This window comes from Mustela erminea, chromosome 12 (genome assembly GCF_009829155.1).
Source record: "Mustela erminea isolate mMusErm1 chromosome 12, mMusErm1.Pri, whole genome shotgun sequence".
Classification (NCBI taxonomy): domain Eukaryota; kingdom Metazoa; phylum Chordata; class Mammalia; order Carnivora; family Mustelidae; genus Mustela; species Mustela erminea.
Genome location: NC_045625.1, coordinates 1140711 through 1165730, shown reverse-complemented (window position 1 = coordinate 1165730; position 25020 = coordinate 1140711). Strand labels below are relative to the sequence as shown.

The 25020-nt window shown below is 65.1% G+C and overlaps 3 protein-coding genes and 1 pseudogene across 12 annotated transcripts in view; 1 reads left to right on the top strand and 3 right to left on the bottom strand.

Moving 5' to 3' along the window:
• The first annotated feature begins 2776 nt into the window (after positions 1–2776).
• Positions 2777–10246, top strand: SLC2A6 (solute carrier family 2 member 6). 2 transcript variants are annotated; one of them, XR_004277478.1, is made up of 12 exons: positions 2808–2990; positions 3523–3685; positions 4667–4873; positions 5474–5573; positions 6112–6323; positions 6683–6835; positions 7450–7558; positions 7943–8128; positions 8353–8498; positions 9624–9640; positions 9683–9778; positions 9811–10246. XR_004277478.1 is itself a non-coding variant. In XM_032307836.1 (10 exons), the coding sequence occupies exons 1-10, from the start codon at positions 2899–2901 to the stop codon at positions 9281–9283; spliced, it is 1524 nt and encodes a 507-aa protein (XP_032163727.1). In that variant the 5' UTR covers positions 2777–2898; the 3' UTR covers positions 9284–9639. The 2 variants fall into 2 exon arrangements, 1 of the variants encoding a protein (XP_032163727.1); XM_032307836.1 differs by lacking the exons at positions 9683–9778; positions 9811–10246 and having other exon boundaries at positions 2777–2990; positions 9128–9639.
• Positions 10247–10262: 16 nt separating this feature from the next.
• On the bottom strand, positions 10263–12240 carry LOC116570590 (annotated as a pseudogene).
• Positions 10321–19911, bottom strand: CACFD1 (calcium channel flower domain containing 1). 2 transcript variants are annotated; one of them, XM_032307875.1, is made up of 6 exons: positions 18091–19027; positions 17136–17208; positions 15679–15804; positions 12984–13091; positions 12449–12540; positions 10321–12293 (listed from the first exon to the last, which is right to left on the bottom strand). In XM_032307875.1, the coding sequence occupies exons 1-5, from the start codon at positions 18275–18277 to the stop codon at positions 12450–12452; spliced, it is 585 nt and encodes a 194-aa protein (XP_032163766.1). In that variant the 5' UTR covers positions 18278–19027; the 3' UTR covers positions 10321–12293; position 12449. The 2 variants fall into 2 exon arrangements, with proteins under 2 accessions (XP_032163766.1, XP_032163767.1); XM_032307876.1 differs by lacking the exon at positions 18091–19027 and adding an exon at positions 19700–19911 and having other exon boundaries at positions 10321–12540.
• A 357-nt stretch (positions 19912–20268) lies between these two features.
• Positions 20269–25020, bottom strand: part of ADAMTS13 (ADAM metallopeptidase with thrombospondin type 1 motif 13) — a 28353-nt gene continuing 23601 nt past the window's right edge. For 5 of the 8 annotated variants that reach the window (XM_032307808.1, XM_032307810.1, XM_032307809.1 and 2 more), the window contains 6 exons: positions 24571–24775; positions 23651–23948; positions 22978–23124; positions 22512–22688; positions 21281–21456; positions 20269–20715 (listed from right to left, as the gene is read on the bottom strand). In XM_032307808.1, coding sequence (XP_032163699.1) covers positions 20530–20715; positions 21281–21456; positions 22512–22688; positions 22978–23124; positions 23651–23948; positions 24571–24775 — 1189 coding nt within the window. In that variant the 3' untranslated portion in view covers positions 20269–20529. The other 3 variants (XM_032307811.1, XM_032307812.1, XM_032307813.1) reach the window with 3 other exon arrangements.

Here is a 25020-nt window from a genome sequence, read left to right as displayed (position 1 = left end):
GATGGGCCGCAGATCCAGGTGCACGGACGCCCAGACCAGTGCTTTCCTCTGCTTCTGAGCCCAGACTTCACGGGGAGAGAAGCTAATGGAGAGGGGAAGGCTCTGAATTCAGATCGACCAGGGGCCTCCTGGCCCGGCTGTGTTCATCTGCGGGGCCAGGCACCGGAAGGGCGGGGAAGAGGAGGGCCCCACGCTGCTCCAGAGCCAGGGTCCCCGAGCAGCCCATCTGGGATAGACCCACGTGTCAGGAGAGAAAGCCCCATGGGGGTGGGGGGACAGGGTGTGGGGGCGGTGGATAACAGAGGCCTGAAGACTAGACAAACATCCTTGCGGAAGGAAATCATCCTTTAAGGACACAGATGATCACTGATCTTAAAAGCAAACGTGTGAGATCGCCTTCATGCCCATGAAGGCGATGGCTGAGCAAACCCCGTTACATCTCAGTGGATAAAACATGGTGCCACGTCTTGTTCCGAGTCAGCAGGAGGAGGCACCATTTATTGGCTCTGCCTGGATCCAAAGCCCAGGTCCTTCACAGCAGGAAAACGCTGACATGTGCTGTAAGTGGTCTCACACGAGTGCACACGCACACGACGGGAAAATACGCAGGACGGACCACAGAGCAAGGACGCCCAGAGCACCCGACGGGTGATGGATGTGGCTTTCCCAAGCCTTTCTCCATTGTTCTACTAGTTGTACTTTCGTAGCAGAAGGGAATTACAGGATTCCTTTTAAAAACAGTTTACTGGGGGCAGCTGGGTGACTCCGGCTGGGCGACCCACTCTTGACTTTGGCTCCGGTCTGATCTCAGGGCTGTGGGACCGAGTCCTGTACTCAGCATGGCGTCTGCTTGGGATTCTCCCTCTGCTTCTGTCGCACCCTTGCTCTGGCACCCACTCCCTCTCTTTCTCTCTCAGATAAACGCAGTCTCTTTTAGAATTAAAAAATATTAAAAAAAAAAAAAGATATAGTTTCAGTAGCTAAAATTTGGAAATAACCCAAACGCTCAACAACAGAGGATCAGTTATGAAAACCCACACGTGACACATCCATGCAGACCAGGGTGTGAGCCCGCCGGTCTCTGGGAAGGTCCGCGGGCAGGGCGGGCACTCGCACGCCACGTTACCGTTCCAGGGTGAGCCTCCAGGAAACGTTCAGTTTCCATTTTTCTTATTTTTTAATTTTATCTTATTGCTGGGATGAGTCTCAACAAGCCCAACTTATTTCTGCAACCAAACAGGACCAGAAATGGAGAAAATGCAGATCTGTGCCACTGGGACCACTGCCACACCCCAGCCCTCACCCCGCAGGGCCAGGGCCGTGATGCGGGATGCGGGATGCTGCCACGCGCACTCCTCAGCCTGATTTCGCCTCATCCCCGGAGGCGAGGGGGCAGGGCCGGCGGTGACTGGGGCAGCCATGTAGCCATGCAGCCGGGAGGGAGTCCAGAAGGCAGAGCTCATGGCCTTCTTTCGGAGGGAGACACGTGTTTCCCGTGTGACCTTGGGGAGTCGTTTGGCCTCTCTGGCCGTTTCCTCCAGTCGGTAGGGGCTGGGCCTGGGCTGGGCCGCAGTCCGAGGCCGAGTGCTGGTATCCCGCTGGACCCCGACACCGGCTGGCCAGACGTGAGCCCGCAGGGGGGTTCCCATCCGAAGGGCCAGTCCAGGGGTCTCCAGTGACCCATGAGGTGCAGGGCACGCCCGTTTAAAACCTGGCCCCGCCCCGTGGTCGGCGCCTCAAGAAAGCCCCGCGGGGCAGGCACCCTGTCCGTCCCCCTCCCGGCAGCCCGTGTCCCTGGCAAGACTGTCCGCGCTCCGCCCCCGGACCCACACCCCAGGAAAGCCCCGCACCCTCTTCCCCGGCCGTTGCCCCGGAAAGCCGGGCCGAGCCCCGCACCCTAACCAGAGCCCCGCCCTCAGGCCCGCGCCCCGGGAAAGCCCCGCCGAGCCCCGCACCCAGCCCTGGACCCACACCCCAGGAAAGCCCCGCACCCTCTTCCCCAGCCCTTGCCCCGGAAAGCTGGGCCGAGCCCCGCACCCTACCCAGAGCCCCGCCCTCAGGCCCGCGCCCCGGGAAAGCCCCGCCGAGCCCCGCACCCAGCCCTGGACCCACACCCCAGGAAAGCCCCGCACCCTCTTCCCCAGCCCTTGCCCCGGAAAGCTGGGCCGAGCCCCGCACCCTACCCAGAGCCCCGCCCTCAGGCCCGCGCCCCGGGAAAGCCCCGCCGAGCCCCGCACCCAGCCCTGGACCCACACCCCAGGAAAGCCCCGCACCCTCTTCCCCAGCCCTTGCCCCGGAAAGCTGGGCCGAGCCCCGCACCCTACCCAGAGCCCCGCCCTCAGGCCCGCGCCCCGGGAAAGCCCCGCCGAGCCCCGCACCCAGCCCTGGACCCACACCCCAGGAAAGCCCCGCACCCTCTTCCCCAGCCCTTGCCCCGGAAAGCTGGGCCGAGCCCCGCACCCTACCCAGAGCCCCGCCCTCAGGCCCGCGCCCCGGGAAAGCCCCGCCGAGCCCCGCACCCAGCCCTGGACCCACACCCCAGGAAAGCCCCGCACCCTCTTCCCCAGCCCTTGCCCCGGAAAGCTGGGCCGAGCCCCGCACCCTACCCAGAGCCCCGCCCTCAGGCCCGCGCCCCGGGAAAGCCCCGCCGAGCTCCGCACGCCCCCGCCCCCGCCCCTGCGCCGCGCCCGCATCCGAGCATCCGCGCGGCTCGCGGCGGCCCCATTGGTCGGCGCCGGCGCCGCAGGGCCGCCTCGCAGCCAATCGCGGCCGAGGGGCGGGGCTCCAGCCCCAGCCGGATGCTCCGAGCCGCGGCTGCCCCGAGCGTCTCCCGGGCCGAGCTGCCCTCCAGCGCCCGGGCCCGCGGCGGCCGCACGGAGCCTGCGAGCGGGGGCGGCCATGCAGGAGCCGCTGCTGGGGGCCGAGGGCCCGGACTATGACACCTTCCCCGAGAAGGCGTCCCCGTCGCCGGGGGAGAGGACGCGGGGCGGGTGAGAGGCGCGGGGCGGGGGGCTACGGGCGGGGCCGGCTTCCCCCCGGGGCCTGCTCTGACCTTCCGCCGCTGTCCCGCGAGGGCCCGTCTGCCCCCCGCCCCGGACCCCCTGGTCCTGTGTGCGGAGCCGCTCGCCGCCCGGCGCAGGCCGAGCCCCGACCGGCGCGGAGGGGGAGGGAAGCCCCGAGAGGGCAAGGGGCGCGCTTGCCTAAGGTCACGGCGCGCTGCGGGGGCTGCGCGGGCTGCGGGGGCTGCGCGGGCTGCGGGGACGGCGCGGGCGAGGTCCTGGCGGGAGAGCGGCGCTCCTTCGCCCGCGTCTCGGCCTCGGGGCGGGGGGCCTCGGGGGCCGCCCTGGGGATTCTGCCAGCGAGCGGACACTCACGCTCCAGGAGCCCTCGGCCGAGCCCGGGGTCCGCGCGGCCGTCCGGGGCTGAGCCGGCAGCCCCTGGGCCCAGCACCCCGTAGCCTTTCGGCCGCGGGGGGAGGAGGAACTCCGAGACCTCATCGCTCTGCCCGCCCCCACCCACCAGGGCCCCACAGAACAGGAGGGTGTTCCTGGCCACCTTTGCCGCGGTGCTGGGCAACTTCAGCTTCGGGTACGCCCTGGTCTACACGTCCCCTGTCATCCCGGCCCTGGAGCACTCCTTGGACCCGGACCTGATCCTGACCAAAACCCAGGCATCCTGGTTTGGGGTAAGAGCCATGCTCGGAGCTGGAGACGGGCAGAGCGGGGTGAGAGGGGACCCACTAGGCTTGGGTCCCCCTCTAGGGCCCTGGCCTTCCTCCTCGCCCATCCTCGCCAAGTTGTGGGAGGAGCAGTGGGTGAGCTAGGCCAGAGGATTGCTCTGAAACAGGAGGAAGTAGTCGCTAAGAACGGTGGGACGGAGACAGCGGAGAGGTGGCCCACCAGGTCTCCCCCTGCCCCAGACCCCCCACACCCACCCCTGCCGGGCTGCCACAACAGAGGGGTACCTCCCTGGATGGTGGGAGGCAGAGGCATCAGATGCCAATGGGAAGAGGCACTGGCTGGGGCAAGGGGGCCCCCAGGACTGAATGTGCGCACGTGGGAGGGAAGAGCAGGGGCCCTGAGAGTCCCGGGATGCTGGAAGGACCATCTCGGTAGCTTCCAATTAACAATCACAACAGAGCCGCCAAGACGATACCTAGTGTGTGCTGAGCACTCGGCGTGTGCCAGGAGTGTGCTACTGGGCCCCGTCCGTGAGAGCAGGTTGGCTCCAGGGCCAGCCTTATAAGGGGGCTCTTCCTGGTGTCTCCATAAAGAAACTGAGGCTTGGGTAGGCTGAGCAACGTGCCCAAGTCAGTGGCTGGATCCTACTCACTACACTGTACAAGGAATCCAAGAACCCCCAAATCTGAAAATGCCGGGGGCTTTGGGTCACAGGATTCTCCCATCTGCCATGATAGTATTAGACGTTTAAACGTTCGGCTGAGCTGAACCACTGTGGACAAGTGGCCCCACATACTCCCCAGAACAGGACTCCCCATGGTGGCATTGCTAACAAATGGTTGTGCATGTGATGTTTGCACACCTCTGGGGACAGGAGGCTCACTACCTCACGATCAGCCTGGAAAAGCGGCTGCCCCTAGGCTCCGATGGGAGGGGTTGGAGTGTTGGATGCCCACACATGTCTGCCTTGCTCCCCTTTCCTACAGTCCATATTCACCTTGGGTGCAGCGGCTGGAGGCCTCAGCGCCATGGTCCTCAACGACCTCCTGGGCCGGAAGCTCAGCATCATGTTCTCAGCTGTGCCGTCGGCAGCCGGCTACGCGCTCATGGCAGGTGCCCACGGCTTCTGGATGCTGCTGCTGGGGAGGACGCTGACAGGCTTTGCTGGGGGGCTCACAGCTGCCTGCATCCCGGTAAGGCCAGGACTGCCCACCCTTGCCCTTTCACTGCCTCAGCACTGTGCTGAGCACAGCTGCTGCAGTCTCCCGGCCACCCCCGGCCCCCGACCCCCGGGCAGTGGGGATATGTTTGCCAGGAAACCTCAGGTTCCCTGCAGCAGGATAGCTAATCTGTCCCCACATGCCCAGCCAACCTCACGCTGGACCCCTTCAAGTTCCTACCCCATTTCCCGATACTCAGACACATTGCTCAACTGAAGAAAATCTGTGTTGAGCAACGGGGGAAGGGGAAGTCTCTCCCTCCCCAGGACTCCTCCCACAGCTGCACACACACCCTGTCAGGGGCCAGGCCAGCAGGCGGCGGGGGCCCCAGGAGGAGCTGAGTCTGGGGGCCCGTGGGCCTCCCACACCCCCGTCACCAGCTCCCTATTTCAGAGGTGAGCTTTCGCCCACTGGACCGTTAGGGAAATGGCCTGAGTCACAGTCAGGACAAAGTCCCACCAGAAGACCCCACTTGTCACTTCCCAAGGTTCACCGGGGCCACCTCTCCCATCCTAGCCAAGCCTGGGAGCCTGATCTCACCAACGGCGTGGGCTGGGCCCACCTGTCTTGCAGGTGTACGTGTCTGAGATCGCTACTCCAGGTGTTCGTGGGGCTCTGGGGGCCACACCCCAGCTCATGGCCGTGTTCGGATCTCTGTCCCTCTACGCCCTTGGCAAGTATCATCCAAAAGAGCACTGAGCACCTCCTGTGTGCAGGCGGCGGGTGACCAGGTTGGAAAGGCAGTGAACACACCCCAAACCAAGCCCCGTGCTGGGGGATGAGAGACTGGCTTAGCACCCCCCACCCCCACCCCGTGCTGTGTCCCTCCAGGCAATGCCCAGCCTCTCTTGGGCACGGGGGAGGTCCAGATAGAAAAGAGATCGGAGCGCATCTGTTTGAGATGGGGTGGGGGTTTAGGGTAGAAACCTGGGGCCTTGCTTGCTAAGGCTGCCCCCCGCATCACCCTGCCATGGGCCTTGAGACCCTCCAAGGACCGCCTTCTATGTGCTGGGCCCTGTGCTAGGGGCCAAGCAATCCCTGGGGTCCCTCCTGGTCTAGATCACGAAGGCCTGGGGCAACCAAGGTAGGCTTCCTATGGGAGGCGGCCCCGGGGCTAGCCCTTGAGAGCAGATGGGGTTGCTCCGAGGCCTCGGCAGGAGGGAACTCTGTCCGGCCTGGACCGCAGCTCCTCACCCTGTCCTCACCCCCAGGCCTCCTGCTGCCGTGGCGCTGGCTGGCCGTGGCGGGGGAAGGGCCGGTGCTCGTCATGCTCCTGCTGCTCAGCTTCATGCCCGACTCGCCTCGCTTCCTGCTCTCACGGGGCAGGGACGCGGAGGCGCTGCGGGCGCTGGCCTGGCTCCGCGGGACCGGCACGGACATCCGCTGGGAGTTCGAGCAGATCCAGGACAACGTCCGCAGACAGGTGTGGGAGGGTGGGCCTCGGCTGCTTCTTCCCGGGGAACAGGGATAAGAGCCCCCTCCAAGCGCTGCGGGGAGGGAGAGATTGTGGCTCCCGACCCAGAGCCAGTGCTCCTCGCTGCGGATGCCTGGGCACGCAGAGATCCTGGCACGCGCAAGTCTGCCTTGACCCACCCACTCATCCAAGAGCCTGGGGTTCGGGCGGGGCTCCCCCAGCCTGTGCGTGGCCTGGACTGCCTCTGGGCACAGAGTCTTTCCTGGGGAAAGGGAGGAGGGAGTCTCCCACCCAGCCGAAGGCAGGGTGGTGCCTGCTGGAGGGGCTGGCCCAGTGCCCCCAGCCCAGTGGCAGCCTCCTGTTTCTAGAGCACCCACATGTCGTGGGCCGAGGCCCGGAGCCCCCACATGTACCGACCCGTCCTCATCGCCTTGCTCATGCGCTTCCTGCAGCAGCTGATGGGTATCACTCCCATCCTGGTCTATCTGCAGCCCATCTTCGAAAGCACCGCCGTCCTGCTGGTGAGAGCCCGGCCCCGGCACCCAGGAGGCCGTCCCCTATGGCCGCGGGTCAGGGGTGCATGCACTGTGCCGAGCCCGCCAGGGTCTCCTGGCCGGGTTTGTGCCACGCCCCCATTCTCAGAATAATGTTTGTAAGTCAACTTACGTCTTAAAATACCCGGGCTTCCAAAGGTACCTGTTTTCTAGAAGTGCTGAGCTCTGGGGGGTCACGGAGCCCAGCTTCAGAGCATCTGCCGCTCGCCGAGGGAAGTCTCCTCTCTCTAGACCTCAGCTTCCGCCTCTGTGGAAGGGAGATAAGGGGGTGTGCCTGCCTCGGCCGGTCCTGGGCTCCGAGGGAGAGGAGATTGAAAGATCAGTGACAGTGCAGTCCCACAGTCATTGCGGCGCTGGGATTCCATGCGGGCCCCGGCCTCGGGAGTGGGCATGGCAGCTGGGTCCTGGCCAAGGAGCCCTGCAGCCCAGGCTGGGTGACCGGAGGAAGTGCCCCGCAGCTCAGTGCTCCACAGGAGCTGTGGCCTTGGCCTGGGACCTGAGTGCCCTGCGGCCCCTTGTTGGGGGCTATGTGGGATGGGCAGGCTGGAGCCCCCTCAGCACCGGCGGCTTCCTCCCTGCAGCCCCCAAAGGACGATGCGGCCATTGTGGGGGCCGTGAGGCTCTTCTCCGTGCTGATCGCCGCCGTCACCATGGACCTGGCCGGCCGCAAGGTTCTGCTGTTTGTCTCGGGTGAGCCCCTGCGCCCTCCTCCTGCGGCTCCTGGTCGGCGGCTGGCCCAGGCAGAGGGCGCTCTGGCTGGGAGCTCCGGGGTGGAGGTGTGGTTGTCACACTACTCTGTGGGTCCTGCCCCCCGCCAGTGCCCAGCACGGGGCCCGGCACACACCAGCCACCCCAGGAAGGTCTGCAGGGCTCAGGGGAGCAAACAGCGGGTATGACCCGAGCTTGGACGTGCAGGCGGAGCTCACTGCTCTACGGGAAGCGTCCGGTCAAGGCCATGGTGGTGGCCTGGATGAGAACTGGCCCACCCAGGGCGCGCAGTGCTAAGGGGCTCTGCGGAGGAAGCACCTGGCTCAGAGGGTCCTGGCCCCCCGAGGGCCACCTGTCTGTCCACAGCCACCATCATGTTTGCAGCCAACCTGACGCTCGGGCTGTACGTCCACTTCGGTCCAAAGCCTCTGACTCCCAACAGCACCGTGGGCCTCGAGAGCGTGCCCTTGGGGGACACAGAGCCGCCCCTGGCCACCTCGTCCAGCTACCTCACCCTCGTGCCCCTGGTGGCCACCATGCTGTTCATCACTGGTAGGTACCCAGGGACTCCATGGGTCCAGGGCCCGGGATGGCCAGCCAGAGGGGGCCAGGCTGGTGCTCCGGTGGGAGGGGCCTGCTGGGGCGCTGGGGCGGGGCGCTGGGGCGGGGCGCTGGGGCGGGGCGCTGGGGCGGGGCGCTGGGGCGGGGCGCTGGGGCGGGGCGGGGTCTCGGCAGCTCCGCAGAGGCGGCAGAGGCCCCTGGTCCTCTGTGGGCAGGCTACGCCATGGGCTGGGGACCCATCACCTGGCTCCTCATGTCGGAGATCCTGCCGCTGCAAGCCCGCGGCGTGGCCTCGGGGCTCTGCGTCCTCGTCAGTTGGCTCACCGCCTTTGCCCTCACCAAGTCCTTCCTGCTGGTGGTGGTGAGTACCGGGGTCGGGCTTCCCAGCCAAGTCCTCTGAGTGTCCCGCGGGTCCTCCCGGGCCAGGACGAGCGAGCCCAGAGGGCCTTATGTCCGGGGGGCAGTTTGGGTCTCCCGGCAGGGCCCCCGCTGGCCGCCCCACATCCTCCCCGCTGCTGGTCCAAACCCCCAGCGGGCCCGGAAGCCAACCAGAATGTCATGCCCAGCGCCCAGAAGGGACAATCTGACCCGGGCGGCTGGGGCGGGGGCCTCCCCTGGTGTAGCCCACTGGACAGGGCAGGGCTGGGGAGCCCATGGAGTGTGCACTGCAGCCGCGGAGAGGTGCGGGTGGGCGTGGGGCCGGGCAGGAGGACCTGTGCGGTGGCTGCGGAAACGCAGGCACTTGCTCCCCGCCAGGCTGGGGGGCCAGGCCTCCTGCTGGTGGGAGGGAGGGAGGTGCCTGAGCCCAGGTTGAGGCCAGAGCTCCAGGCAGGGCGGGCCACGCTAAAGCATTTGCGTCTGAACGGGAGGCAGTGAGGAGCCCCGCAAGGGCCCTGAGCCCGGGAATAAGGGGAAGCCCCCCAAGGCTGGCCAACACTAGGAGGGCCCCGGGAACCCCGTGTGACCAGATTGTCCCCTCCACACCCCCAGAACGCTTTTGGCCTGCACGTGCCTTTCTTCTTCTTTGCCGCTGTCTGCGTGGCCAGCCTGGTGTTCACCGGCTGCTGCGTGCCTGAGACCAAGGGCCGGTCGCTGGAGCAGATTGAGTCCTTCTTCCGCACCGGGAGGAGGTCCTTCCTGCACTAGGTCAGGTGCCCTGACCCAGTGGGGGCAAACCACTGGGCGTCTGCACTGGCCACGAGCCTGCACACCAAGCTGGGGAGGCAGCAGCCGTCCGCCGCCGGACGGAGCACAGGAGGACCGGACGGAAGCGCGGCAGGCCCCCGCCGTGCATGTTCTGGCTCCGGGCCGCAGCTCCCCTGTCCGGCCTGGGCCCCAACTCCAGCAGCTGGCCGCCTGCATGCCCATCGGCCAAGACCCGCTGGCAAGGGAGGCAGCCACGGGCCACAGGGCAGCCCACAGCCCAGGGACCAGGGACCAGGACGAGGCCCTGCTGGGTGACACGGGGCTGGGCTCCTTACTGCAGAGGACACGGCCACGGAGGGCTGTAACGAGAACAGACACGGGGGCCGGGGGATCGTGGAGGGCTGCACACAGGGACAGCGCCGTTTCGTTCAGATCTGCTTAGTCATCACGGAGCAACTTGATGCCAGCGAGGAAGAGAGACCCGCAGCTCTGAAAGCTTGTGGGCGCTGCGGGGGGCATTCTGGGCTGCTTGTGGGCGCTGCAGGGGGCATTCTGGACCCCCACAGGCCAGGGCCCAGGACCCAGCACTGACACTTCCTCCTGCCCCTACCCAATCTCTGGAAACGGGGCTTAAGGGCTCCCGTCCGCAAACTGTGTCCTCCCTGTTTTTGTCACAGTCAGTCAGGCTCTTGGCCTGGGGAGTGACATGATGGGGTCTCCTGCAAATGGGGGAGCCCACCCAGCAGCCAGGCTCAGCTAGTTCCAAACCCTCTGCCACAGTCACTAGGGCCTACCGGCCCAGGCAGGGCCCCCTCTGTGGGCTGCAGGACGGCTCTGTCCCACAGGCTCCAGCCCTCCCCAGCTGTGTGCCCTGGGCAAGCCATGCTCCTCAGCTGAGAGGCTGTGAACAGGAGTGGGCCAGGGCCAGCCACACGGAAGGTCAATAAAACGGCAGTTACTCCCGGGCCTGTGGTCCCAGCCCGCATGCTTACGGCCCCGGGGGAGAAGGGAAGAGGCAGACCCCACAAGCGAGGGTACGCCTACACCAAGCTTTATTGCTCAAAACGCAAGCCGAACACTGCGAGAAACGAGGACCCCAAGACGACAGAGTCCAGACCCATGGAGGCGGGAACAGAACCGGGCGGCCTGGCCCCTTCTGCCACCAGGACGGATGTTCCTTGTGAGGCGGCACCCCACACTGAGGGACAGGGTCACTGCTCCGGGACTGCTTCGCCGGGCTCGCTGGGAACCCCGGACACGTGACGGGTCCGACCCGGCCGATGACTCGGGCTGGAGGGTCTGCGCCTGCCTCGAGATCCCACCCGACCTGATGGGGTAGAGGTGCAGCCTTCCTGGACACAGCCAGCCTCTCCCCCTGCAGAAGGAAGCCCCGCCAGCGAGGCCCGTGCAGCGGGGTCAGGAGGGCTGGGCAGAAGTGACCCCCGCATCCCACTGCCTCGGTAAGAATGAGCCAAGAGGGGCAGGCAGGGCCCTTGCTCCTCTGGGGAGGTAGACAGGTCTTGTAGCACACGCAGAACACACACACACGCACACCCCCGCCCGCCTGGAGAGTATAGAACCCAGAGCCCTTTGAACCCAGCGCTTGCTTGAGAAAGGTGGTCCCAGGGGACCCCTGAAGGCACGTGTCCCACCAGGCCGGCCAGCTGCTATGCCCTGGGGCTCAGCCTGGTGGGCTCTCTGGAAGGCCGCTGGGGGCCGCTGCTGAGCAGAAGCCCTGTGACATGTCCCTCCCTCGGTCCCACACTGACAAGCACAGCGCCCCCCCCAGAGGGGAGCTGTCTCCGGGAAGCAAGGATTTGGACACAGCCCTAGGGCTGCTTTGAACAAAGCAGGGCTGGGGCGGAGCTCAGGGCTGGGAGCTGGCACAGCTAGGGTCCTGGGAGAAGGAAGAGCAGGGCTAGACCTTTTCCACACCAACCCATCTGTGCCCACTGCCGCCCGGGCTTGGCCAGGCCCCATCGGACAGGCCTAGCAGCTGGGGGCTGGTCCCTTGAGCAGAGCCGTCCACGGGCTGCGGCGGACACACGCAGGGGACCCCGGAATGCTGGCGCGGAGGGAGGCCGGGGGCGACGGCGCACAGCCCAGGCAGGGCCGCCGCCTCGCACCATCCACACAGGCCTGAGTGCTCCCAGGTGGCCCGGGTACAGCTCATGGTGGCGGAGGCAGCTCTGGTCTCTGCCCAGCTCTCAAAGGCAAGAAACTCCCCGAAGGCAGGGTCGGGGGGTAGGCCGGCAGCAATATTGGTGGGTTGAACTCAGCCCTACTAACTCGGTTGGGCCACGGCTGACGTGGCAGGACCACGCCAGAAAGATGGACAAACAGACCCACAGGACAAAGGAGAGCCTGCCCTCCCCACTTCCTCGGCACCAGGGCCTTGCGGGTTGGAGGGAGAACCTGGAGGCCCGGGCCAGGACCCAGAAGTATGCTGGATGGCTTGTGCAAGCTTCCGGGGAACCGGGGGCGGGAGCAGTCCCTAGCTGTCCAGCCACTGCCAAGGTTGCTGTTCTGGACACTCAGGAAGCATCTCGGGAGTGCTGTGGGCTCCACGGAGAACAGAGAGGCGGGGAGGAACCTGGGCAGTGGTAGGTGCCTGGGCATGGGCCACGGCATCGCTGTCCCGATGACAGGTAGACAGCGGGGCCCAGATGACTCAGCCTACAAGTTAATTTCTTGCCTGGAGAGCCAAGTGGAGGCTCACTCTGCCCAATGCCCAGGCCCAGGGTGACATGGCTCCCCGCTCGGCACAGGCCCAGCATCTGTGGGGGAAGCCCCGCCCGAGCCTTCAGCAGGTCCCGGGGACTCCGCTGGCGGGGGGCGTCCGGAAATGCACACGGCAGCACGTTTCCAGCTGAGCCGAGCCGGCCACGAGGAGTGGGACCAGGCAGGCCCCGCCCTGCCTCCAGCCCTGCAGCCTGGGTCACCGTGGCTGCCCGCTGTCACCGCCGGTCTTCCTGCTGCGGGCCAAGGCCCAGGGCCGGGAGACACCAAGCTAGAGGGAGGAGAAGACAGAATAGGACTCCAGGTGTAGGGGGGCTGGTGGGAGGAAAGGCTCCTCTTCCAGGATGTCCTTCAGGGTCAGTGCTCCAGGCCTCATCCCTGCAAGACGTGTCCGCACTGAACCAGAGGGGCGAGCGGGGAGCTCACATTACAGCTCCCCTTCCAGGGTGTCCGTGAGCTTCTCCTCGTCCACCTGCTGCTTCTGCTGCTGGATCCTGGCATAGGAGATCGCATCGCCCCTGGGGAGAGAATGCGTCAGCATCACAGAGGGGAGTGACCCCAGGCACCCAGCCCTCCCTGCCACCACCAGATCCCTAGCCTGTGACCAAGGCACAACCTGCAGGGACACGCTACGGGGCTCTGCTTTCCCCAGAGACCCTGTTGCTCAGAGGACAGACACGTCCCCCTCTAAGTGTGACACAGGCTCTCCTGAGCCACAGACCTGCCATCCCCGCTGTCGGCTGAGGCGAGGCACAGCCAGGCCACCGGAAGCCCGTGAACCCTCCCACTCTCATTTCCTAGAGCTGAACACCCTGGGGACGCTCATGAGCGTCGCTGACAACCTCTGTGCCTCAGTTTCTGCAAGGGGATAACAGGGGCCCCACTCGGACCATCCTCCCTGAGAGACTTCAGGAGGCAGGATGTCATGATTCCCCCCGGGGGCCGGGAGAGGCACACGCACTTTTTGCCCAGAGCGGAGAGTCCATACAGCACGCCGGTGGCGAACGCAATGGCATTGCCCAGCAGCGTGGTCAGGGTCAGGCTGATGACGATGGGAATGACGGCCATCCTACGAGAAAGACAGAGGTCAAGGGGGTGCTCCTGCCCTGTGGCTGCCTCACCGCTTCCAGACCCCCTTCCCGGACACCAGGATTGGGAAGGGTCCCTGGCAATCCGTCCCGACACCAGTTCACGGCCAGGCTTCGGAAAGCCCTTAGACACATGTGCACTTGTCTGCGGAATCCTGTGTACTTTCTGGGGAGAGGACATAAGCCTTCGTCAGATCGTTCAAAGGGTCTGAGGTACCCAAAGGGCGAAACAGCACTGGGAGAGTCCGTCTCCCTGCCCAGAAAACAGGCCAACCAGAAAGTCTCAGGTCAGTCCAGCCCCTAGTGGCTTCCGACTCGGCAAGTTCCCGAACTCCTCCCGTGTTAAGGACGTGATGCCCGGAACAGCGTCAGCACCAAGCACACGGCCGCTCGCGGTACTGCGGAAAACCGGCCACATCCCCCCGGGACGGAACCCAAAGCTGCAAGCGCACAAGGCATGGGGTTTCCAGGTTGCCGGGTTCCCAGCGGGAGCAGCCCCAGCTCCGGCGGGTCCAGAGCTCCGTGTGGCGCCACCTGGCGGCAGGTGTCCGCTCTGGCTCCAGCAGCCACGGGGCTGAGTCCAGGGGCCGGCTGGGATTCCCAGGCCAGGAAGACGCCGTGCCTGGAGGGCTCCCTGTCCTGGGCTTCCCTGGGCCAGGCCGTGCCCAGAGGCCTCCCCTGCCCGGGCGCACCCTGTACACAGAGAAGGTAAGACTGGGCGGCCCGCTGAATTCCACCTGACGCCTTCAGGAGGGACAAGTGATGGTGAGGTTTTACCGTGGTCATAAAACCCCGAAGTAATAGAAGAAAAGGAGAAACGACACACGCACGGAAAGACCGCGGGGACAATGCGGGGACAATCCTCCGTCGCGACGGAGGCAAACAGGCTGGAAGAACATCTACGAGGGGCGTAGCGAAGCGCCAGGAGGCCTTCCCGCCGGGAGGGGAGAGCTCTCTAAGTAGAGCGCTGGGAGGCCAATAGGTAAAAAAGTGAACTAGACCATTCCCAAAAAAGAAAACGCAGTCAGCAAAAACGTCTGAAAAAACAGCTCACCTCCCCGACCACAGACACAAATGTAAAATGGTGCCCAGCCCCGGGAGGCCGGAGAGGGACAGAAACTCGGATCACCTCTTCCGGAAGCAAGGTCGCCGCGTACTGAAGCCTCTCCGGTGACCGTGACCTCTGACCTAGTAAGTGCCCGCTGCGAATACATCCCGAGAGGAGCGTCAGGGGAAGGGTTTTGGCGCGTTGCCGGCTGCCACGACAGGATCTGATTTGGACCCCGGTTTACCAATTAAGAAAAGCATGATGTGCGCAGTGCGGTAAGCACTGCCGTCATTACAAGTAACATCACAAAGCCTTCGTGGTGACCCTGAAATGTTTACATCACGATACAAAGTGGAGAAGAAGCGGGACACAAATTTACTTAGAACAGTTATGACCATGGCAGAAACAGGTTTAAAAAGCCGCCTGCAGAGTCGCAGACCAAAGCTGACCAAAAGGTTCCATGTAGTGGGGCTCCAATATTTTCCAAATCATTTGTAGCGAACAGAGGTTCCTGTTCGTGTTTTTAAAATACTCCTCTTAAAAATAAAGACCGAGGCAAAGGACGTGACGGCAGGCAGCACGGAGACCCCGCATTCCTCTGTGGCGGAGACCAGGTGGGAAGGGCTCTAGCACGAATGAATGTGTGTCTGGTCTTGTCACAACCACTGGCCTCGGGGGCACCTGGGGGCTCAGTGAGTCAGGCCTCTGCCTTCATGACCCCAGGGTCCTGGGATCGACCGAGTCAGGCTCTGTGCTCGGCGGGGAGCCTGCTTCTCCCTCTCCTGCCGCCCCTGCTTCTACACTCTCTCTCTCTCTCTCCGTCAAATAAGTAAATAAAATCTAAAAAAAAAAAAACCACTGGCTTTCACAAAAGGAAGAAACCTCTAGAATAAACATCTCCGTTTTTCTTTCAAAGACAACCTAAATCCGAGTAACTACTGGTGTTGCTCCCAGAAGCTGCCGAGGGCCTCCCATGCACCTGTTCTAGAAGCTTCTGTGTGGCAGGCACGTCCTGAAATTAGTTCAGCCTCGTGACTCAAGTGGACAAGGCTGCATACGGACATACGGACTCTGGTGTGAGAAGGCGGAAAGTCAAAGGAAAGCGTGTGGGAAGGTGACCGTTTCTGTTCTGCAACCCGCTCTCCCATCAGGGCACCCGAGGGGCTGCCCACAAACACATCCAGTGAACCTACCAGAATCTGGTTAACAACTCCCAAACGATGGGCCAACATCCCAGGCACCGCGCGCTTCTCTGACACAGCAGGCCGCAGGGCACCGGGCTCCCGCGTCTGCACCGCGGCGGTGGGCTCGCTCCCACCTCGCTGGGTGGCACTTCACGTCGGCCCTGACCCGAGGGCTCTGCACGACGCTCGCCCGGCCTCCTCCTCACCCACGGTACCCCCACCACGTGGGCCACCAGCCGTCGCCTGCCCTTCGGGTCCTTGAGTTTTGGGAAACCGTGTCAGGGGCCCTGGGGGTTCAAGGTCCGCGCTGGCCCGGCCCTCCCCGGGGCCCCTCACCCGCAGTAGAAGACAGCCTTCTGCCAGGAGCGCAGCCGGTCCACCTTCTCAGCCAGCGTGTTCGCGAACTCAATGAACTGGCAGCAGAAGGGCGCCTCGCAGAGCAGCAGGATGAAGGCGTTCATGCTGGAGGGCAGGGAACGGGGGGCAGGCTGACAGGCCTGAGGGGACGGGGTTCCCCGATACCCAGCCCCGGATGCCGCTCTTCCCGAGCCCCCCACGCCCCCCGCTCAGGGCCTCTGCGGAGCCGCCGCTCGCACACCAGCCCCCCTCACCGAAGCCAGCACTCTGGAGGCAGGGTCCGGTCTTCCCTTCACCCTCTGTCCTTGAAGGAGACGAGACCCCCGCGTCACAGCGCCACCATAAGCATACAGCGAGCCCCTCCACGCTTAGCCCTGGGCAGAGAGCCAGCCGCCACTCGGCTTCTAGCGTCACCACCCCTGTCCCTCACATGGCCGTCAGCACGGAGAAAGCTGTCCCCAGCAGCGGCTCGTCTGCCAAGGACGGTGAGGAGCGGGTCCGTCAGGCCGCAGTCACTGAGCGCTGACCGTCGGCAAGCCCACCCAGGGCAGAGGAAGCTTGGCAAGCCCTGTGGTGCAGGGTTCTCTCCCCCTGCCCCCGCCATCCTGTGCTCAGGCCGGGACGGCTAACCCGTGGGGACAGACTGAGGTGTCTGCTCTGGTCTTCGAGTTCCCCGTGACTGGGGCACAGTCGCAGACACCGGGCGCTCATTACCTACCTTCGACAGAAACTCCAGCTGCGGGTGCCCCAAGAGCCGGGACTCTGCACAACCCACACCAGCCCAGTCCCCCCGCCCCGCCTGGCCCCTCCCCAGCCTCCCCTCCCACCCTTCCCCAGCCAGGCCAGCCAACCTCTGGACTCTGCCCACTGAAGCCTCAGGCCAGCGCCTTGACCCCCACGTCCCCCATGCGTCTCTGGGTCCCACCCCAGCCAGCCTCCGCCCTGGCCTGAGCTCTCTGAGGGCAGGGCCCCATCGTGTCCACCTCCGTGCCCCTCCCCGCCAGGTCCCACCTGGGCACAGGCCACCCTTGGGGCACAGCCACCTTTCACATGCACTGGGTGGCTTAGATGTGGCCAAAGCTGCACTGGCCAGTGTCACCCCTGCCTTCCCCTCCCCCGGGATGGAGCTACCCTGGCAGGAGGGGGGCAGAGAATTCATCTAGGGTGCTCCGACCGCCGGATCCCCCGCCCGCTCTAACCCTGCCCTGTCCGTGGCAGGCCTAGGGTAGTAGACGCGGAGCCGGCACGGTCTGGCTCAGTGGACGCTCCGAACACGTTGGTGACCCCAGCCCTAAACCCAGTAGGTGCCTGGGTGGGTGTGCCCCTGGCCTGGCCCTACAGAGCACCAGGAAAACGGAAGGTGGCAGGGTATGGAGGAGGTGAGGGCCTGCCCAGCAGCCAGAACCCACACGCCCCCCGCCCCACCGGCCACTCACATCATCCACACGCCGGCCGCGATGTTCAGAGGGCGGATGGTGACGCAGTTGAAGAGGCCTGAGATGGCGCAAGCTTGGAAGCAAGACAGGAGCAGGAATCAGCGGGAGGAAGGGACAGAGCCTGCCAGGAAGGACCCCCAGCAGACCCCTTCTGACACCCGACGCTTGCTTCCCCCGACGGCACCTCCAAGTCTCCCCTGTGCCACCCGAGGCGAGTGAGACCAGCGGAACGGCTGGGCGTCCGGTGAGGCTGCAGCTCAGAGAGCCGGAGCAGCTGGCTCCAGGCCGCACAGCGAGGGTGCGGCTGGCTGGCTTGGAGGGCACCTCCCCCTCTGTCCTGTCCACGGCCGGGAGGGCCTCTGAACCCCAGTCCTACCCACGCCCACCACAAGGTACGGAGCATGGAGAGAGACAAGAGTCCGGAGGGCTCGGGCCAGGCAGGCGCCCCATTCGCCGGGCTGGCCACACAAGCAGCCCTCTGACGCAGGAAACGTGGCTTGGGTTTTGGCTGGGACAAGGGCTGCCTGTCTCGGAACAAATCGGGATCAGGCAGGCCTAGGAGACGGCGCCATCTGTAACCGGCTCACCGGCTGAGGATGTTCCCGACCCTTTTTTAGGCCTGTTTCCGCTCCTGCACACAAGACGGGCCACAGCCCGGCCCACCCACCCCTGCAACACCAGGTCCTGATGCCCACATGTGGAGCTTGGCCCTGCGCTCCCGACCACGTCCACGGACAGGGTGTGCCACAGCCGCCTTGGCCTCCGCACACACCGCACACAGCAGCCGCCTCGGGCCCGCTTCTCCCGGAACTCCCCGGCGCCAGCTGGGCACTTCCGGGGCCCTGGCTCCCAGCCAGGCATCTAGCCCAGGCCCTCGCTGGGGTGGGGCTGGAAGCTGGGCCCTGAAGCAGCAATTGGCAACCAGTTGATTAAACTTGCAGCAGCTCCCGGGCACCTGATCCCCGGCTGGGCCTGGAATTCTCCTGTTGTTTTCTCTTGTGACCTATGCAGGCTGCGGGCAGTGGAGAAACCGGAGGAAGTGAGCCCGAACTGCAGAGGGGCTGCCCTGTGTGTCCCCAAGGTCTCCTGAAAGGACAGAGGTGCCTTCTGCCTTCTAAAAAGGAGACATTCCCCTTGAACATAGCACATAGGCTTTCAGGCAGCAAGGCCCCTCACCAGAGCCGTGGACGGGAGTGCCCACAACACAGTACTGCTTCTGCCCTGCTCTCGGCTAGGCCTGGGCTCCTCCGACAGCGGTCTACACCTGCGGCAGCCAGCAGTTCCCCTCCAGCTCCAACACTTCCCCCGCCGTCCTACCAACAGCCAGCACTGGGCGAAAACCAGGTTTCAACCTGGACAGAAAGGCTCCAGCCAGGAGCCCCGTAACAATCAAGGCTGGAAGATGCTCGTGGGGTTGGCTAAGTGAGGGAGGCGTCCTGCGCCGTCCTCTTTCCTCCCAGCCTACAGCCTCTACAGGACTGTCGGGGACCCTGCATAAATGCCCCTCTCAGGCCCCCACCAGCCAGGACGGCAACCCTACCCTGAAGTGACCAACCAGAAGCACAGCCCTCATCTGAATTCCTGTTTCATCTCTGAGCCTTTTTTCTTAATATTTTATTTTTAAGTAACATCCACACCCACTGTGGGTCTTGAACTCACAACCCCAAGATCAAGAGTCGCACAAGCCACCCACAGCGCAGGCCAGACCCCTCATCCCTAAAACTCTTGCGTGCTTTGTGTTGGGGGGGTGGAAGCTGTTTGGAGTCTGCATAACGACCCTCCCCGGCCAGCTTAGGTGAAACTGACACCTCAGAGCCATGCCACCAGCTGCTCCTGGCTTCGTCTGTAGCCTCAACACCATGACGCCCCGGGACAGCCCAGGGACTCCACTTGGGAGAGCAGAGCCCACGGTCAACCACCGGACGCGCATCTGCGCTCGAAGACCCGCGCGGGATCTTTACTGCAGCAGTCTGCCTTCCCGCTCGCGCGTCGGGACGGGACGCGCGCCGGGGATGGCGCTGGGGGGGCCGGGGGGGGCGGCTGAGGCCCAGCGGCCGCAGAGGGCACGCGCCGGCCTCCGGATGGACAGGGAGCACCCAGAGGAGAGGCCGCGTCCCCTCGGCTCAGCGTCTCCCTCGGGGACCGCCTGTGCCCTGGCAGCACCGGCCCCACGTGTCAACCACCCTCGCCCGAAGGGGAAGACCGCGGCCGCCCCCGGCCCCGCCCAAGTCAACAGGTGAGGCTGCGTCCGGGCGGGGCTGGGCCGGCGCCCCGCGAGCCGCCCCGGGAGGTCTCGGAAACCGCCCCCCGGGGCAGAGGCCGCGGGTCCTCCCGCTGCGACGCGGCGGGGGGCGGCGACTCGGCCCGGGAGCGCACTTTCCCTCCCGAGACCTCCCCGGAGCCGCCCGGCCGCGCCGCCCGGCCGGTAACCATAGCAACCGCCCGGCGTCCTCCCCGCGCGCGCCCCCCACAGCCCCCCCGCGGGGGCGCGCCAGAGGGGCGGGGCCGGGCACGCATGCGCGGTGGGCGGCGGGGCCGGCCCCTCCCCCGGGCCGGGTACTCACAGACGGCCCCCAGCACCCCCGACAGGCGGCACAGCCAGCGGTACCACCACGTCATGCCCTCGTCCTGCGCGGGCGGCGCGGAGCTGACGGCCGCCGCCGCCGCCCCGCCCGAGCCGCTCATGGTCCCGCCGTCTGGCGTCGTCCGCCGCCCTCACAAAGGGCTCCGGAGCCGGCCGCGTCGGCCCGGCGCGCTGCCTTGTGGGAGAGGCGGCCGCTCATTAGCATAGGGGGCGGCGCTCGCGGGGCGGGGCCAGGGGAGCCCGAGGGGCTCGCGCTCATTAGCATAGGGGGCGGGGTGCGGAGGCCCCGGCTCTCGGCGGTCGGATCCTCCGGCGGGACTAGCACGGGGCGGGGCTTCGCAGAGAATTAGCAGGCGCGCCGGGGCGGGCCCATTCTCGAGTCCACACAGTCCCTTGTCCTCCTCCCTGGGCAGGAGAAAAGACCTCTGGGGGTGGCGTGGGGCTTGCTCAGGTCAAGAATGGGTCCGGACCCGCCCGCCGCCAGGAATCTCGGCAACGCCGTAGGGTGGGTTTTCAAGCTGGATGGGACAGGGTATGCAGAAAGCGCTCCTCGGACTGCACATTCCGTTTATTGGCACAGAGAGGCCTTTTCAGGGAGTCCAGTCCCTGCTTCCCAAGGCCCTGAAGGAGGCACTTAAGATTGGAGGGATCCACACTGGAAAGCACTCAGAGACCAGAGTCAACCCTCGGGTTCGCCGGGTACCGAACAGGTGCTCATAAATGTCAGCCTCCTTCCTGTCTCTTTCAGGACCTGGAGGAGGCATCCCACTGCGTCCACAGGTCCCTGGAGAAATGTCCTTGGAGAGGAAGCTAGAGCGCGGCCAGGCCAGGCTCCTGCACCCTAGATTGGAGGGTCCAGTACCAGCCCCGCAGGCTGGCACGCGCCTCCAGGAAGCCCTGGCTAAACTCCATCTCAGCCTGGCTTCCCTCTGACTCCCAGTAGAGTGCCTGCTGCCCACGGAATGTCATCGTCTTCAGGCTGTGGGTGTCCCGGATCTGAGGGGAAAGGGCCAGCCACAATGACAACTAGCTCACATTCCTACACAGCATCATACACTCGGGGTCACATTTAACCTTCACACAACAGCCCTATCAGGAAGACACTATTGCTCCACCCCAGAAACTGAGGTTCAGAGAAGTTGTCCTACTTCCCCAAGGACACACAGCCAGGGTGCTAGAGCTGGATTCCAGAAGCCCCACTGCATGCACTGGGGGAGCTGACACCTTGCAGAGGACAGTTCTCTCGGAACACACGAACCACGTGCGGGGAGGGACTGGCCTCTTCTGGAAAAGTTGCAACAGGGTCTAAAATTATGCTTCAGGCCTGGGTTAACAGTCTACATCAGAAAAGGTCTGTGTTTCACTCTTGCGCAGACTCAGTAAACGTTTGTTGGTGAGTTAGTGGAGGAAATTCCTCTCCTATTCTTTCACCAATGATTTTCAGGTCTTTGAGCAAAGTCAGGGGGTCCTCTAGTACAGCACCCCGGTTCCCATCCCCGGGGACAGCTATCTCGAATCAGCAAAATTCAGCCCATTCCTGTCCCTATCCTGGTGGCCTTACGGAGATGTAGCTGGCTCCGGTTCCCGAGCCCACGTCAGTGGTCAGGGCATGGATGGCAATCCGGGCCTGCGGGGCCACGTTAATGAAGATGCGGCAGCCCCCCAAGTTGCTCCCATCGGGACTCTTCGAGGGGCTCACGATTTCACCCGAGGGTCCAAAGTGCTGCATGTCACAGTCTGCAGAGAAGAGCAGGTGGACGGGCCGGTGGGGACCATCTCGGGTCCTAGGAGCCCCCAGAAAGACCACCAATGCCGGAGGCCAGGGTAGCTCACAGCTGGGGAGCAGTGACGGGGGGCGATACGGTGGTGTTGTCAAGATCAAGCCTCCCCTACAGAAGCCACCGCTGAACCCCACCTCCACCACGCTCTGTCGTGTGACCCTAGGCGAAGGCTTTCAGTGCTCTGAGCTCCAGACCCCCCTCCACAGAGTAAAGCGAACAAGAGCAGGCGTTGAGAGAGCAGTCCTTAGGTCACGTCACGCGTGCAGGAGTGCTTAGCACTGAGCCTGTCACAAAGGCCACTGCCATTATTAGGAACCCACGGGAAGCGCCTGCCTGTACCCCCGGCCCCAGGGAGCAAAAGCCCACATGCAAAAGACCAGGAAGTGGAGAGCGGTGAGAAGGGGTGGCCAGTCTGTGCTCTCAGTGAGGGCACTGAGAGTTCGGGGACCGCGTCAGGTCTCTGTAGAGGCAAAGCCAGGGGGATCCCAGAAACCTCTGGAACTGGCTAGGGAAGCCACATTCAGCCAGCCCGGGCTGTTGGGGGACAGCAAGTCCCCAGGGGCCTCCAGAGGGCCGTGGGACACCAGAGAGGACACCAGGAGGGCCGTGGGGTGCCATCCCCTCCGTGAAGTTGTGTGTGCGCGCGCACACACGTATAAGCACGCGTGCACACAGCAGCTCTGTGGGGGCTGAGCCAAGAGCACGGTGCACCAGAACAGGGCTCTGGGGAAGGGAAAGCTGCGCACAGAGGACCCTAAGGGTCTTGAAGAACATCAGGGCCAGGGCGGGGGTCCGTGGTGGCAGCCCGAGTGACAGGGTGAGGATGTCAGGGTCCTCGTCCACCCGTCGCTGCAAGGCCCCAGGGAGGCAGGGACACGGCACACGTGCCCATATGCCGGGACCTCGTCCTGGGGTTGGGGAGCCGTGGGTCCTCCTCCATCTCCATGGGTGCCCTGTCTGCCCACCCGGCTGCCTGCAGAGAAGGGGGAAGGATCTGGCGTCCCCCCGTACCTCTGTGGGGGGTTCCCGAGGCAGGCCGGCTCCCGTACCGCAGCACAACCCCGCCTTCAGGCTGCGTGCGGTGCTGCCTCACCACCAGCGTGTTTGTTTTGGAGCTGAAGGTCGAGCCAGACAGCTTCCCGCACGTCTTCCTCCATGTGAACCTGTCCCAAAGCAGCAGCATGTCCCCTAGGAAGGGGCCGTGCGGTGAGCGTCAGCAGCACGGGGGCCTGGGGTAGACAGAGCCACAATCGGGTCCCTCCCATGCCAGCTACGTGACTCCAAGTCCCCAGACACAACCTCAGTTTCCCCATCTGTGCAACAGGACCAGCCCGCACCGTCCACGGACGGCCATGAGGATTCCAGGTGGGGCTGCCTGTGGCACATCATGCTGGGACGGGGGTAGCCGGGAGCTGTGCTCCCCAGCGCATAGCGGCCTGACGCTGGGCAGCAGCTGTGCACACGGCCCGAGACCTACCAGCCCTGCAGCTGAGGGAGCTCTCCAGGACCTGAAGGGTCACCACCTCACCCAGCGGCCGCCCAATGGCCACGGCACAGTCCATCTGCCCTGGGCCTCGCATGTCAATGGTTCCTGTCGGCTCAAGGTGCTGCCGGCCGCAGGCACCTGGAAAGAGGGCAGGAGCGCGGGTGAACAGGGCTTCCGGGGGGCGGACACCCGCAGCAGGGCCGGGGGTTCCATACTGGGGAGGAGCCTGGCAGGTGGGAGGCTGGCACCCTCCTAGGCCCCACCAGAAGCAGGCTTAGGGCAGGGGAGGGAGCTGCATGGGTCCCAGAGTCTCCATCCGGGGCCCAGAGCTGCTTCCGGATGCCCTGGTGAGAGGCAGGTGGTGTATACAGCAGGGCATGGCTTGGAGTCCCACGGACCTGGGTCTGACCCCACGAAACCTCAGGTTCCCTTTCCCTTGATGATAACAAAAGTGAGCTTGAGCGCTGCCAGTGGAAGCAGACTAGAAGAGGAGGGACGGCCCCAAGCACCACCGCCCAAGCCCATGCCTTGGGTCCGGCCTCCCAGCGATCCACCCCAGGGGGGTCCCACGAGCAGCTGGCCCCAGCTCTCCCAGTGGAGATGCCTCCGTCCACCCCTCCTACAGCCAGCCGGCCGCCCAGACGGGAAGGTTGAAGAACATAACTGGGCTCAGCTGGGCTTTCCTGGAGCCCAGGCAGGAGCCCCTGAAGCCAGGAAGCTGGGGCCCGGGGCTGGGGCCGCTCCAGAGAAGCAGCAGCCACGGCCAGGTCTGCAGCAGTGGCTTCCTGGCGGGGTGCCAGACTGGGAGTCCCCTGCCCGGTGCAGGGTCCGGCCCAGCAGCTCTGCACTGTGGCTGGCCTGGGCACGTGCTGGCAGAAGCCGGCCGGCACGGGCGCCTGGGTCTGGGGTCCAATGCAGGCGTGATGCCGGTGCTGGGTGCCATCCCCGCAGGAGACCGAGCACTGCCAGGAAAGAGGAGCGGGAGCTGCGGCGGACCTCGCCAGAGGGTGTCAGGGACAGCAGTGGCCACTGGCCACGTGTGAGCTGATCTAATCTTTGCACAGCCCAGGAGGCAAGCCCGTGTCTCCATTCCACAGATGGCGAGACTGAGGCTCAGCAGCCGGCCCCCACCCTGCCCTCCTGCCCCGCACTGCCCTGGTCCGAGTCCCCGTCTCTGCATGACCCCGATGCCCACAGTCCTCCGACTGATGCCGGTGGTGGCTGTCTGCTTGGCCCCTTCTCCCGCTCCACACCATGAGTGAGGGCCTCCAGCGGGAGACCTACCCCTATTTTCCTTAGTCTCTCTAGTACTTTGTGAGGTGCTTGGGCACAGGACGGCCCCAGAGAGACCAAGGTGTGGGACGGAGTCACCTTCCCCTTCATCTCCTGGTGTCTCCAGACCTCGGTCCGGACGTGCCCCTCAGGTCTCGAGGCCCTGCTGTGTCTCGCCCCTCCGGGCGCCGGCCGCCTGCTCCCCCCGTACCCCTCCCTCCTTTCAGGGGTCACAATGAGTCAAAGCCCCCAGGGTCCCCACGCGTCAGGACCCTGGGCCGATGTGCCCCCAGCCCCGGCCCCAATGCTTACCTGTGTCCAGGAGCTGACATGCCACCGGTAGGTGCAGTCGGTGATGACACAAGGGACGCTGGCCTGAGGCCGCACCTGAGCCGCGCAGGCTGCCCCCTCCACCTCCACATCCTGGCCTTGGCTGAGCTGCACACAGGCCACGGAGCGCGTGGCGGTGCCGAGGCCACAGCTCGCTGAGCACGGGCCAAGGGACAGGATTTTCCACCTGCAAGAGACCAAGGCCCGGCGCGCAGCCCTGAGCCCAGGGGGGGGTCACCATCCTCCGTTCCCCCAGTGACGGGGATGGGGAGAAGATGCCCCCGGAGGAGGAAAACCCGTCTCCGCCGTGTTCGTCTGCCACTGGTCAGCAAACGGCAACAGCTGACATCCTTCAGAGCCGGGGTCGAACCCCGGGAGCCCGTGCGAGAGGCTGCGGCCTCCGTCGTGACCCCGGCCGCCCCTGGCTCTGGG

Excerpts from the sequence above, each read along its gene's own strand:
- SLC2A6 (XM_032307836.1), top strand. The coding sequence starts at position 2,899 with ATGCAGGAGCCGCTGCTGGGGGCCGAGGGCCCGGACTATGACACCTTC. Across the intron at positions 2,991-3,522 it reads GGGGAGAGGACGCGGGGCGG|GGCCCCACAGAACAGGAGGG; the intron begins GTGAGAGGCGCG and ends CCCACCCACCAG. Across the intron at positions 6,836-7,449 it reads AAAGCACCGCCGTCCTGCTG|CCCCCAAAGGACGATGCGGC; the intron begins GTGAGAGCCCGG and ends TCCTCCCTGCAG.
- CACFD1 (XM_032307875.1), bottom strand. The coding sequence starts at position 18,277 with ATGTTCAAGGGGAATGTCTCCTTTTTAGAAGGCAGAAGGCACCTCTGT. Across the intron at positions 13,092-15,678 it reads AAGGCTGTCTTCTACTGCGG|GATGGCCGTCATTCCCATCG; the intron begins GTGAGGGGCCCC and ends TCTTTCTCGTAG. Across the intron at positions 12,541-12,983 it reads CTCTCCGCTCTGGGCAAAAA|GGGCGATGCGATCTCCTATG; the intron begins GTGCGTGTGCCT and ends TTCTCTCCCCAG.